General features: G+C 38.1%; 2 protein-coding genes across 3 annotated transcripts in view; both read right to left on the bottom strand.

Moving 5' to 3' along the window:
- Window positions 1-224: 224 nt before the first annotated feature.
- Window positions 225-13,834, bottom strand: part of LOC106140071 (uncharacterized) — a 68,500-nt gene continuing 54,890 nt past the window's right edge. The window contains exons 4-10 of one of the 2 annotated variants that reach the window (XM_060948345.1): window positions 12,233-12,406; window positions 11,321-11,971; window positions 10,559-10,795; window positions 10,151-10,382; window positions 9,546-9,796; window positions 8,887-9,347; window positions 225-1,100 (exon numbers count right to left, since the gene is read on the bottom strand). In XM_060948345.1, coding sequence (XP_060804328.1) covers window positions 849-1,100; window positions 8,887-9,347; window positions 9,546-9,796; window positions 10,151-10,382; window positions 10,559-10,795; window positions 11,321-11,971; window positions 12,233-12,406 — 2,258 coding nt within the window. In that variant the 3' untranslated portion in view covers window positions 225-848. Of the gene's footprint in view, window positions 1,101-8,886; window positions 9,348-9,545; window positions 9,797-10,150; window positions 10,383-10,558; window positions 10,796-11,320; window positions 12,038-12,232; window positions 12,407-13,834 lie in introns of both variants that reach the window. The other variant, XM_013341596.2, reaches the window with a different exon arrangement.
- On the bottom strand, window positions 3,630-5,979 carry LOC132902579 (piggyBac transposable element-derived protein 4-like). Its single transcript, XM_060948347.1, has 2 exons — window positions 5,890-5,979; window positions 3,630-5,751 (listed from the first exon to the last, which is right to left on the bottom strand). The coding sequence occupies exons 1-2, from the start codon at window positions 5,909-5,911 to the stop codon at window positions 3,935-3,937; spliced, it is 1,839 nt and encodes a 612-aa protein (XP_060804330.1). The 5' UTR covers window positions 5,912-5,979; the 3' UTR covers window positions 3,630-3,934.

Raw genomic sequence — 13,834 nt, forward strand, 5'->3', positions numbered from 1 at the left:
CTTATCTTACGTATCTATTTAATTAATCCCTTTCATTATATTTACAAATGCGTATTTCAAAAACTATACTTATCATAATGAGTACATGATTTGCATGTGAGCGAAATAATTTGAGTATACATACATATAGTCACGTTTATATCCCTTGCAGGGTTGACAGAACCAACAGTTACATATACCTATTACAAACACAATTTAAATTATATGTAAGTAGGTACTTGCTTCTTTTCAAAGAAGTCTAGTGGCAAATAAAAATCGAATAAATATATAAATCAGTTATTAATTGTCCAAAACATTTTACCTAAGAATACTTAAATACTCTATTTATAAAAAAGATATAGTGAAAAATACTTACTATAATAGGTATAAAGGTATATATAGGCATAGGTAGTAAGTACGGACGGATATAAAATCATGCGTTGCTTTATCACAGGGTAAACATTAATTACATTAAATTAAAATATTCCTAATAATACATATTATATTTTCATAATAACATTCTACAAGTACTAAGACTACAAGTACTATATCTACCGGAAATTCGTTCAAATAAAATGAGTTTAATAACTGACAAATTATAATCGTTGTCAGCTTAATGGCGACAGTAACTCTAGCTTTTTCCGCGGAGGTTCCAATAAAACAAAAAATATATTTTACACGCAATAAATCCTAAAATCGATTTAAACATTCAGCCTCGATAATCCAAAAAAATAAAATAATAAACAGGTAAGTAAGTTTCATTTTTATTTCTTATTAAGCCCAAAATGTCTGTTATTTTGTGTCCTACCTCAAACTCATTCATTTCACTCATAAGATCAGATAACACTCGGTTCATGCACATTGTATAATCATGTGTAGCAATTGTCCTCATCGGCATGATCCGAGCAGTCAATGGTGCCATCACAGAGTTGTTCCAGGGTGATGCACCTTCCATCCACGCATCGCAGTTCCCCGCTGGGACAAGGGGAAGCGCGGTGGATGGAGCCCATGAACTCTGGCGCGTCTGGTAGAGTCGGGAGCTCGTCAGGTTTGTCCGTTATGGTGCTGTTCATTTCCAGAGACGCGGGAACTACCTCAGTTTCTTCATCTTTAGCCACTTTCTGAAATAATATTAAAAATGCATAAACCTGTCACTATTTTAATTTCATTTCCATCATTAAGCTGAACGAGACCTTTCAGACTTTTTAAGACTGTTGGCTCTGTCTACCCCGCAAGAGTTATACTAAGCCGGGTTAGTATATATGTGTACATACACTTGTGCACACAGTGCCGTGTGGTTCCCGGAACCAATAGTAAAAAGATTAGGACCACTCCATCTCTTTCCCATGGATGTCGTAAAAGACGACTAAGGGGTAGCCTTATAAATTGGAATTCTTCTTTTAGGCGACGGGCTAGCAACCTGTTACTATTTGAATCTCAATTCTATCTTAAAGCCAAATAGCTGAACGTGGCCTATCAGTCTTTTCAAGCCTGTTGGCTCTGTCTAACCCGCAAGGGATAAAGACGTGATTGTATGTATGTATGTATATGTACATACACTTTAACTGAGACACCAAGCTGGGTTGGATTGCGTAAATTATAATTGGAGTAAGTAATTGATTGTGTTCTTTCCTATGTATTTACAATAAATATGTTACACACAAACAAATAGTTCTGTCTACTTAAACTCTGTCATCTCCCTTATCTCTGCATGTTCCCAGATGCATCTTTCTGAGAGTGCTTCAGTCTAATAAAAAAAGGTATTTTATATGTTGCGGCAGCAGTAAAAATTACAATAGGCTATTTGACAAAGTTCTAAAAACTATCTAAGGGTATTTATTTGTTTACTAGCTGTGCCTGCGACTTCGTCCGCGTGGAATAGTTATTTTGGGCATCATTGAAGCCCTCAAGGATGCTCCTTCCCCGATTTTTTTCACATTTTCCATTATTTCTTCGCTCCTAATAGTTGCAGCTAGACGTTATCCAAACATATAATAAAACTGTAACTGAATTTTGTCTGTACATTGAAGATATTTAAGAAAAAAAATATATAAGGGGTCTTTTTATGGTCAATAGAAGCCAAAACAATTTTTTTTAGAATTTTTGTGTCTGTTCGTTTGTCTGTCTGCATGTTTGTACGCGCATCACGCAAAATCTTCCGAACGGATCTGAACGAAATTCGGCACAGATATAGTTAGTAACCTGGATTAGAATATAGGCTACTTTTTATCCTGAAATTCTATTCCAAGGGGATGAAATAGGGGATGCAAGTTTGTATGGAACTTCGTCATTTTTAAATCGATATAAAAAGCTATTAATAATTACAATACATAGACTGATAGACAAAACTGTAGTCAAAATCTATACTCAATATATTATAAAGCTGAAGAGTTTGTTTGTTTGAACGCGCTAATCTCAGGAAGTGCTGGTTCTGGAATTGAAATAATCTTTTTGTGTTGAATAGACCAATTATCGAGGAAGGCTTTAGGCTATATAACGTATCACGCTGCAACTGTAAGGAGCGAAGAAATAATGGAAAATGTGAAAAAAAACACGGCGAAAATTATTCACCCTTGAGGGCTGCAATGATGCCCGAAATAACTATTCCACGCGAACGGAGTCGCGGGCACAGCTAGTATAGCCTAAAGCCTTCCTCGATAAATGGTCTATTCAACCCAAAAATAATCTTTCAAATCGAACCAGTAGTTCTTGATATTAGCACATTCAAACAAACAAACTCTTCTGTTTTATAATATTAGTATAGATAAATTTAAGTGTCTATTTAAACTAAAAAAAATATTGTAATTGATTTATAACCAGAAATATGTACCTACAACTTACAAAAGAAAAAGAAATGAAAATAAAGTTGAAACGCCTGTGCAATACTATCTTGCCGTCGTCGGGTCTTCCCATACTCCCTTAGGGGAGTCGGAGTAGATTGGTGAGGGCTTTTGGCCCTCTTCAATGGCATCATCGCTGCCTACGACTGCAGGCAGGTCGATGGGGCGGCCGTGACGGCCTGGGTCTTCACGACTTCATACACTGGGAGTTCCCATCCCATCGGCGGCGGCGTTGTCACTGGTCGACGACGTCTGCCGCAAGGCAGCGAGGGGAGAGTTTCACCCGACGGCCCGGAGGGCGGGCGTGGAGCGGCGAGATGCCGCGCAGGTGGCTGTGTGATGACGCGTCCACCCTCTCGAATATCTAGGTTCTCCCACTTCAGGTCCCTGCGGATCGTCGAGTTCCTCACGCAGCGCGGGGCTCCGACGACTGCTCTGAGACTTTGGTTCTCTTGGGCTCTAAGTCTTCTCCTGTTGGGCAGAATGCGTACCACGCCGGGGCCGCGTACGTGAGGCGGGATCTGACGTACGTTTGGTAGATCCCGAGTTTCATCCTCAGGGGGAGGCTGGAGGAGAGAACTGCGTGAAGTCTCCCCCTGGCTGCCTTGGTCATGAAGCTTGCGCTCGCCTCGCGCCCCTTTTCTACCCTGCCGCCGTTAGCCGCGTCGAGCGCGGTAACCGTTACGCAAAAATAATCCTTATAGCATGATTCAGTATTTACGCGCGATGGCTTGCTAGCGTATTTCATTTCATGTATAACCCTAGATTACTAACCTTATTTTTCGACGCTTATTACGAATCTTCGTCGTTTCGACTACGATATTTTTCAAAGGGCATAAAAGGTTTTTTTTAAATAAAACATGTACATTTATATTTTTATTTTTAATGAATTATATTTATTCTTATTATTTATTGTGTTTACATAAACTAAAACAGCATATTTATTAATCAAACAGCCTTATGAATGAGATCATAGGTTTCATGCAAAGTCAGCAACATTAACATTTTTAATGTGCTTGTTTAAGTAGTATAAACAGTAAATGTGTAAATTTTTTGAAAAAATATTAATAATAACAAATGAAATAAACTAATGAAATGAAAACAGTGGTAAAAATCTAAAGACTAAAACATTTGTGACACACGTCGAGTTTGTGCTCCCCACACAACGATTTATTGCACTTGGTGCAACTAGTTTTAGTCATCCTTCGCTTTGCAGAGGGACACAAGGCACATATTTTCCTTTTTTTTTGTATAGGAGGTACATTAGGCGCATTATTCTCTTCAGTCTCTAGTATAGCATTCGAAGTACTACTTCCTGGTATGATTAAAATTTGTCTAATTGAATCGCGCAGACCAGTTTGAAGAGTTGGTATTGTAAGCCTTTTTTGTATGTGCGATTCAATTAACTTGTGATGTAGAGCTTTTAGGTAATCACGCCTCGATAATGGTTTTTTGTTAGCCTCTACATTGTTAGTTACATAAATAACGTAACTATTTATAAATGCAATATTGAGCATTCCGTAAAACATGCACAACGGCCAGCGCCGTGTTTTTCTGCTGCAAGAAGCAAGGGAACACATCTGGTCGAAAGTGTCTACCCCTCCTTTGGTTTGGTTGTAAAATTCAACAATTGTAGGCTTTTTAGTATTGTCATTTATTGCGCCTTCTTCGTCACATGACGATAGTAAAAAAATTACTTTTTGGGGTTTTGGTTTGTAGGATAACAGAGTTAGTTCCTTGTCATAACAAAACATAGCAGTTCCTGTTTTTCTCGTGCGTTCGTTTTGCAACTCCACAGGTATCTCTCTCTTATTTGCTCTTAGAGTTCCAACCAAAGTCAGTTTATATGGTTCTTTTACTAAACTTTTGGCTAGAGGTACCGAAGTGAACCAATTGTCCATAGTAATATTTCTATTTGTGCCGTGAACAGTGCGTGTTAATTTTTTTACAAAATATTCACCTAGTGGTACTCCATCTGTTTTAGTAAAAGAACCCAGATATGGCTCTGCATCTATCATATACTTTGTAGAATTGTCTACTGTCATAACAATTTTTATACCATATTTGTTTGGTTTGTTTGGTATATAAATGCGAAAGGGACATCTTCCTCTAAAACCTAGTAATTGTTCATCGATAGTAAGATAACTACCAGGTTTGTAATTCTCACGACATTTAGTGATGAACAGATTCCATAAATCTCGAAATGGGGCGAAAACATCAGCCAGCTTTCGTACTAGACGCGTAGATTTGTCGTCAAATCTAAGGCAGTTTATTAGGAACTCAAATCTATCACAAGACATTGTACTACGATACCGATTCCCACAAAATGTAACGTCAAATAATTCCCGAGATGGTAAATTATTGTCTTTCATAGCTGCAGATAATGTAAGTACGCCAATAAGGGCTCTAATTTCATCAGCATCCGTCGGTCTCTGAGTAGCTTTTATATTTTTGTATTTTTGGGACTTCATTTCTATTTCTGCATTGGTATGAGTCACAATGATGTCAATCATGTCATTAGTCATAAAAAATGAAAAGCATTGCAGAGGGTCTAATTCATTTTTGCAGGAACGTATTGGTCCAGGTCTAACATGAACTATATTCCTTGAAGCTATTCTGCTTTTTGACCTGGACTTTTGTGATGACCATTTGTGTTTGTCTTTTCCACGAAGAATGGTACGTGGCGGTTGTAATATCAAGTCACTGGATAGTACTGAAGAACTAGGTATCGAGCCTTCAACAGATTGTAAGGGAGAAGAATTACCACTTATCTGAACATCTTGACCTGGAATTTGCTGCTGGTTCATATTAGAAACTTCATCTTCTTCATCAGTTTCATAAGCAGGATCAGCCTCAAGATGGTCTTCTCTCTCACTACCTGACGAGTATTCATTATCGCTGTCTTCTTGCGATAATATCTGGCGAATTAATTCTAAAACAATACAATAATAAATAGAATTAAATAAAAACAAAACATAAATAAAACCAATAAAAAAATAAGTCAATAAAACAAAAACATAATTCAAATATACACCAACTCAATAGTACAAAATGTTACGTTATTACTAACCTTCGTCGATGCGACGAGCCATGGTTGCTAAAATGGCGCTCACGGGCACGCTGCTCCCGAAACACTACCGTCCGTCGCGGGGGCAACGGGTCAACTGAGATTACCTAAAATATGGAAGCCGTACGATCGCGCGCGCAAAAGTTATCGCGATTTCAGTAAACCAGCGTCGTCGAATCGACGAAGGTTCGTAATCTAGGGATAAGTTTGGTGTTTCTATACCGATTTCGATGATTCTTTTTTTATTGAATAGATACTTATATTAACTTTTAAGAATTACGAATGAGTGTGAGTGTTATTGGTATTATAAACATCAGAGTAAAGAAATATAATCAGAAATATCCGAACTGCTAAGCTATTAGGAATTACACGTGTTATTGTGAGTCAACTATAAAAGATAGACTTATGCTGTCGGAATATTTTTTTAATTATTTTATATAGAATATTTCCGTTATACATGGTTTCGCTTTATCTTTAACCATTAAGGCTGCACACGCGACGGAAGCTTAAAAATCAAGTAACTTCTCCCGTTTTCCCAATATTTCCTTTCACTGCTCTGCTCCTAGTGATTGTAGCGTAATGAAAAGTATACTATAACCTGCACAGGAGTATGAAGAATAACTGTACCAAGTTTCGTTTAAATCCGTCAAGTAGTTTTTGTTTCCATAAAGAACATACAGACAGACAGACAGACAAAAATTTTACTGATTGCATTTTTCGCATCAGTATCGATCACTAATCACCCCCTGATAGTTGTTTTGAAAATATATTCCATGTACAGAATTGACCTCTCTACAGATCTATACTAATATTATAAAGCTTAAGAGTTTGTTTTGTTTGTTTGTTTGTTTGTTTGTTTAAACGCGGACAACAAACAAATCTCAGAAACTACTGAACCGATTTGAATAATTCTTTCACTGTTAGATAGTCTTTTTATCGAGGAAGGCTATAGGCTACATTTTATCCCGGATTTCCTACGGGAAACGTCAACAATGCAGGTGAAAGTTGAATGGGTCGGCCATCTGCGAGCTTTCCACGCGAACGCTGCGCAAACCAACAAAGATATAGTAAAACAATGTACTAAAGATGTGAAGTACTCACTTTTTGCCACAAAAAAGTCCGCGAGAGCATATATCTATCTCTTAAGGTTTACTTACAATAACCACTTTTATGTTCATTTTTTAAGATTATTTTTTCATTATAAACATAAGTTATTTTGAAACCAATTTTCTTTAATTCAGTATTAATCCTTATCCAAATAAATATATTTATTACTTTCGGCTTTTCATGTAGACTAAAATTGCCATTTACAGTATATAAATCAGACGAATAGGTTTTGAGATATAGTCGTTATAAGCAATTTGCAGCGAAACATTTAATACGGCGAACCAGCGTTCTTTCTAATACGCGTGACCGCGTGACCCTATAATTGATAAAGCCGAGGAGGATGTTTGCAAAAATAAATATACATACATACATACATAAACTCACGCCTCTTTCCCGGAGGAGTAGGCAGAGACTACCTCTTTCCACTTGCCACGATCCCTGCATACTTCCTTTGCTTCATCCACATTCATAACTCTCTTCATGCAAGCTCGGCGGTTTCGGGCACTTTTGACCTGACCCTTCACCAGGACGTCCTTAATTTGATCAAGATATGTTCGTCTAGGTCTTCCCACCCCGACCTTTCCCTCCACACTCTCCTTGTATATCTGCTTAGTCAACCTGTTTTCATTCATCCTCTCCACATGACCGAACCATCTCAACATACCCTTTTCTATTCCTGTAACTACATCTTCTTTCACATCACAACATTCCCTTATCACGCTGTTCCTTATCCGGTCACTCAATTTCACACCCAACATACTCCTTAACGCTCTCATTTCCACTGCATTTATTCTGCTTTCGTGCTTCTTTTGCCATACCCAACTTTCACTCCCATACATTAATGTCGGGACCAACACGCCCCTGTGCACAGCCAGTCGAGCCTTTTTGGATAGTTTCTGACTGCTCATAAAGGCATGCAAAGCTCCATTCACCATGTTCCCCGCGTTCATAATCATAAATATGATGCCCAAAATAACTATTCCACGCGGACGAAGTCGCGGGCACAGCTAGTTTATTATAAGTATAGATAAGGAGCCCTACAAAAATACTTTTCTGCCTTTATTACAGCTATTTCATCAAAAAATGGAAAAAGAAAATGAAATATTCAAATATGCCGCCAAAACGCGACTTTTAGCAATATGGCGGCCATAGCATGCAGTGACGTAAATTTCGTGTAAATATCATACAAAGCTTGTTGGCGTTTCGAAAAGTTTTGATTTCCTCTTGTTTTATTTAACTTGTGCCACGTCATATGTGTGAAAATTATTAAAATGAGTTCCTATAAATGTTGTGCAGTGCCTCAATGCACTAATACAACAATAAAATCTCCTACGAAACTGTTTTTTTCTATGCCGATGGATTTGAATATTCGTAAGAAGTGGTTTCAGATCATGATCTCAGATCAGTGGTTACCAAAATATACTTATATTGATGTTTTCACATTCCTCAGTTCGGCAGCATAGAAATCTGGATTGTCTTTGAAGAAGACAATCCAGATTTCTTCTTCCAACCATTATTGCGTCCACTTTTGGTAGGTTTCAACTGTCAGCTTTCGCGGAATTGGTTTCCATTATTAAATACCTATGTTATCTGAGTAAACCTGAGCGATCAAACACTTATAAAATCTTGAAAAATAATAGCGAACACTAAGGAACGGTACGATCCACAGTCTGTTTATGGATAATTGACGTCATAATAGAAATAGCCAATCACTTTCGTTTTTAGTCACGTGACAGCTGCATATAAAAACCTAATTTTCTGAGACGGATTTTGTTTAAATAATGCAATATTTTTATCTCGCGTTATTATAAATCGCTCCAAAAAAATAATATTAAGACTGATGACATAAAAGAAATGTATATTTTTAATACAGTCAAATAGCCTATTTCTCACCTTCATCAAAGCAGCGCCATCTATGACTCTGTCAAGCTTATTCTTAGATTTGTCGATATAAGTAGACACCTCTTCTTGCGGACGAGGCGCTCTCACCTTCGCTGATGGCATTTTCGGCTCATATTGGCTAATCTCTGGAGATTTCTGTGATCCCTTGTCTTCTTTATCAGCTTGAAACTCTTCGAAAAATAGATCACCCATATTTACGTCTTCTCCTGACTCATTGTCATTTGTTTTTTTCGTAGATGTCTTATTTCGTTGGCTTATTCTATCAGAAGTCTTCTGAATATCATTCATACCATCGTCAGCAGGTTTGCTGGGTTTTTCTGTGGTTGTAGATTTCATCATGGGCCGGGAATACGGCGTCAGTCGAGAGGGAGAGGGTCTGCGAGTAAAGTTTCTCTTCAAAGCGTTGCTACTGTCGCTGGTGATTAGTAATTCCTTGCTGCTGTCATTGTCTCCTGGAAACATTAATTTTATATAGGTATCTACAGAGTACTCAAATCTGTGCAGATTAATGAATTTGATATTTAGTCAATCTATCAACTAAGCAAATTTTTTTAGAATGATAAATCCAACTAAACGTAGTCTTGTGACTTTAAGCTCTTTCTCTTCAATAAAGTATAAAGAAGTAATTTATGTCATGTTTGTACCCTTACCAGTTTGTTGCAGCTCTGGCATCCTGCTAAGACGGCGTACAGTAGGCGCGGGCGCCGATCCTTCGCCCTGTTCACCCGGTTCGCGAACATCCCGCCCGTCCCCTGCCACCGCCACCCTGCGCCCTCCTCCCACTGCCGCACCCCCTCGCCTTCTGTTCTCGCACATATCGTTTGACTCGTCTTCTCCACCCGGGCAGTCAAAGTACCCGTCGCACAGCCACCGCTTGAGGATGCAGCCGCCAGAACTACAGCTGGAAGCAAAACATTTATTGCAACAAAAAGTGGACATGATTTAAGATGTACCTTAGATATGTCACTATCCAAAAATTAAGAAATTTATAAGCTGAACCGATCGGAACGTTAATACTTAGCACGCAACCTTGGCTGAGATGCATTGGCGGCAGTTCAAGCGCAAAGTGAGACATTAAAAACACACTTGGAAGTCTGTTAAGGTGGACAAATTACCTACTCGTTCGCTCATCCGTTTCCTTAACATATCCAATCCCAAAAACATACAAGTACAGTTGTCTCTCAGAGCAAGGAGTATTAGCTGAGAGATATTGGCCACAATATTAAGCACATTAAAAGACATATGAATACAATACCGAAACTCCGACAAGGCGCACAGAGTGCACGCGGCCTCGTCCTCTCCATTGGGGCAGTCCTGGTTTCCATCACACACCCAGTCCCGCAGTCTGCAAGTCCCGTCTCCGCAGGGGAACTCCCGCATGGAGCATGGAGCCCTGGCAGCAATGCATTGGCTATTGCTGTATTGTTCGCAGTCAAACATTGACCCTAGCTCTTGTGGAATCAAACCTTCGCAACTGTCCACGATGGCTGAAAAGAAATAAGGACAAGAATTTAATAATAGTATAGGCCGCCGTTAAAAATTAATAAATTTATGAAATACCGCCAAGATAGAAAGTTCTTAAAGCGTGTTTATATAGATTATGAAATGAGCTCCAGCTATGTTGTAGGGTAGGATCCCATGGGTAGATAAGCGCTTTACTTACATTTGCATAAGTTCTGACAAGGCATCTGTCCGGGGCTCGAGACCGGACTGCATTCAGGCTCGAGCAGCGCGCAGGCGAACTGGCTGACGCGTTCGCTGCAGTTGGTCGCAGCCAGATACTCTAGCTGCGGCATCAGCACAGTCGCTTCTACGCCATTGATGCTGACGGGAGGTCCGGCCAAGTCATAGGGTAGGATCCCGCGGCAGAGCGCCAGGCGCGTCGAGCGGCAATGTGGCACTGAAACATAATATTTTCTTGATGAAAAAAAAAATGGATAGCATCGAAAGCATAGAGTTCTAAATAATGACCCCTTTTTAGTGAGCGGCACACATTTTCAGTGGAGCGAGTTTGTTCAGCTCTTTTTTGTCTTGTGTGTCCAATATGATGGAGTATTTTGGATTGTTATAATGATAGAGTCAAGAAAGATTGCGCTGTAAGAGAGGAAACGTGAGAGCAGCAAACTCCTCCCATGATTTTCATATAACGGAAATTTATATATATAGAACTGTTGGTAGAGCCATGGTGGGAGAGTATGTTATCATGATAGTAAATACTTATGAAGTACAAAATTAATTGTAAAAAGTAAGTCAAGCAATAATTTGCAATAAATGCTATTAGATAGTGAAATAATAAAGTGCAGATACGACGTTATTCACATAACGAATACACAAAACTGAATTTATAAAAAACTGGCACTGGATATTTTAACAATTTTTTTTCCGCTTTCTGTCATAATAATTTTCCTAATAATGCTCAACTTACCTTCTAAGTTTACGTTAACAGGATACTTTTTAGTGGTAGTGTCGTCTCTGTTTTTCCATGTGGGTAATGTAGGCGACACCCGGGTATTGTATGTTGAGCTCTGAGTAGTCGTTCTCATCTTCCCTACATCTTCGATGGAAAGGCCGAAAATTTTGGAATGACCTGAAGTGAAATTGACGTCAAAGTTCACCGGTTGCTGGCCGTAGTATTCCTCAGCTTCTGGTTCTCTGACTACTTGATTTTGCTTATTATTAATATTGTTTATATATTCTTGTATGTTTAACGGCCGATGATCCTTTTGAATCGGTGGATGCGACTTTACAGGTACTTCATCGACAATAGTTGTGTACTTTTCTCCATAATTAATCAGATCATTGTTAGTTTCTGCTTTGAATATGGTTTCCGTACTTGGATTTGCAATAGCAATTGCATCTCTAAACGAGATTGCTAAAGGCTTTTCAGGTTTATGTGTTATATGTGGTTTTAGTGTTGAGTCTTCGGGTAGCAAGTTCTTTTCATCTAATACTTTTGGAGTCCTTAACTTGTCAATGTCAGCTCTCTCATTGCCATATTGTACCTCTGGCGTGATATGGCTGGGAAATACCGGAGGAACAGGTAACTTCCTCGTCGGAACTCCTTGCCCGGACGTAGCTGTTGAAGTAACTTCATTTTTATCATTGACTGGATCGTAGAAATCTATTTCCGATATCTTTGGTCCTGTAATTATGGTTATTAGATGTTTGTTAGAAGAGAAGTGCTTACAATTTATCCAACGTAAGTGTGAGACAAAAGAACATGTTAGCATACAAAACATCACAACAAAAGGCAACAAAATGCTAGTGGTAATATGAAACACACTTACTATACGTTTCACACTTAAAATACAATTTAATTACTAATAGAAAATTTTACCAGTACGAGTACGATTTGGCGTCGTAGTTTGCTGCTTATCTTTCTTGCCCAGAGGTGCTCTCGTGCTTGGCGCCTTGGTTTCCTGAGGTCCATCATAATGTACCGCCTCCACAGCTATGGGGTCCGACATCCAATACGTAGAGTTCACTCTGTCGAGGTCAGACTCCAAGTTGTCTGGAAAAGAAATTATTAATAAGACAACCATACAATATGGCATACAGTATTAAAATATGGACAACACTCAACGGCCCATGCTGAGTTTTATGCATATGTCGTGGATTCGGTTAATATAATAATAAACACAATTTAACGAGCGTATCCACTAACACGACTAAAGACTAATTTCTTAGAAAGTTACAATAATTTACGGCATCCAATTTAAAACCTCTGGAGTCAGACTCAATATCATTTTACTTAGGAGCAAGGCTCTCCTAAAATGATATTATTAAAATAAATGCATTCATAAGTGTACGAGTTCACTGCCTTTCAAAATTTTTGTTACTTATCAAATCATCTAGGTCGGATCTTAATTTATCGAGAATTATTCATTCCTTAACCTTAACAAACATATGTATGTGCACACGTCTTTCAAGAATCAGTTACATCATTTAGGAATGATCATCTATCTCACCAAACATACTCTTGAAAGTGAAGATACAAAATCGGTGAAAGCAGAGTTCAAGATGTCATATACATCGTGCTCCGACGCGGGTTAATCTCAACTAGACTTGCGGCATTAATCCTTGTTACTTAACCAAATTATACGACTACGACCTATTGCCCGCCATTAGTTTTCATTAACAAATCACTGGTGGCTTGAATATTAAATGTAGAACTAAAAATACATAAACAACCCGTATTGGTACGGTATAAAACTCATATTCACGGCACCAAGCGAATTACTAAAGTTGTTTCATCCGTTCATACATATCTTTATAATTTTTGATTTGTTAGATACTAACTCATTTATCTGCTCTTACAGAACTTTGAAGAATTTTGTTGCAATGTAATAAAAATTTTCTTTATTGAATAATTTGACAAATCAATAATTGTTCTAGGTTTCATAAGTTTACCTATCGTGTATGAATGTAAAACCATGCATTGGAGGTCGATGCCATTCCACACAACTGTGACTTAAACAGGGAAAGGCAGGTAATTCAGCCTGACTTTTCTGACGGAATCCTAATAGATCATTAACTTAATTTGCAGTTACATAACTTGATGCTAGCTCGTTTAAACATAACATCATAACCGCACGTCTGACAAGTTCTAGTATAAAAGCTACCTATTAATTCAAAGTTCCGTTAACGTAAAAACAGGAAGCAAGGATGAAGAATATGTATGACATGAATATATAAGATTAAAATATAAGAAATTCATGGTTTCTTATATTGACCAAACTTTAGGTGCATTACGGAAAACCTTTTCAAATAATGTTCACCTCATTTATTCTTTCTCAATTACACTGAATTTGAGGTACTTACGTATGCTCGCAAACGCTGTCTTTAGCTGATACGAACGTCTAAGAATGCAGTTGAAAATGTACTCTGATGGTTTGTACATTAAAAGCATAATTACTTCATTTTGATAAAGTATACCCGA

Source organism: Amyelois transitella, chromosome 3 (genome assembly GCF_032362555.1).
Source record: "Amyelois transitella isolate CPQ chromosome 3, ilAmyTran1.1, whole genome shotgun sequence".
Taxonomy (NCBI): domain Eukaryota; kingdom Metazoa; phylum Arthropoda; class Insecta; order Lepidoptera; family Pyralidae; genus Amyelois; species Amyelois transitella.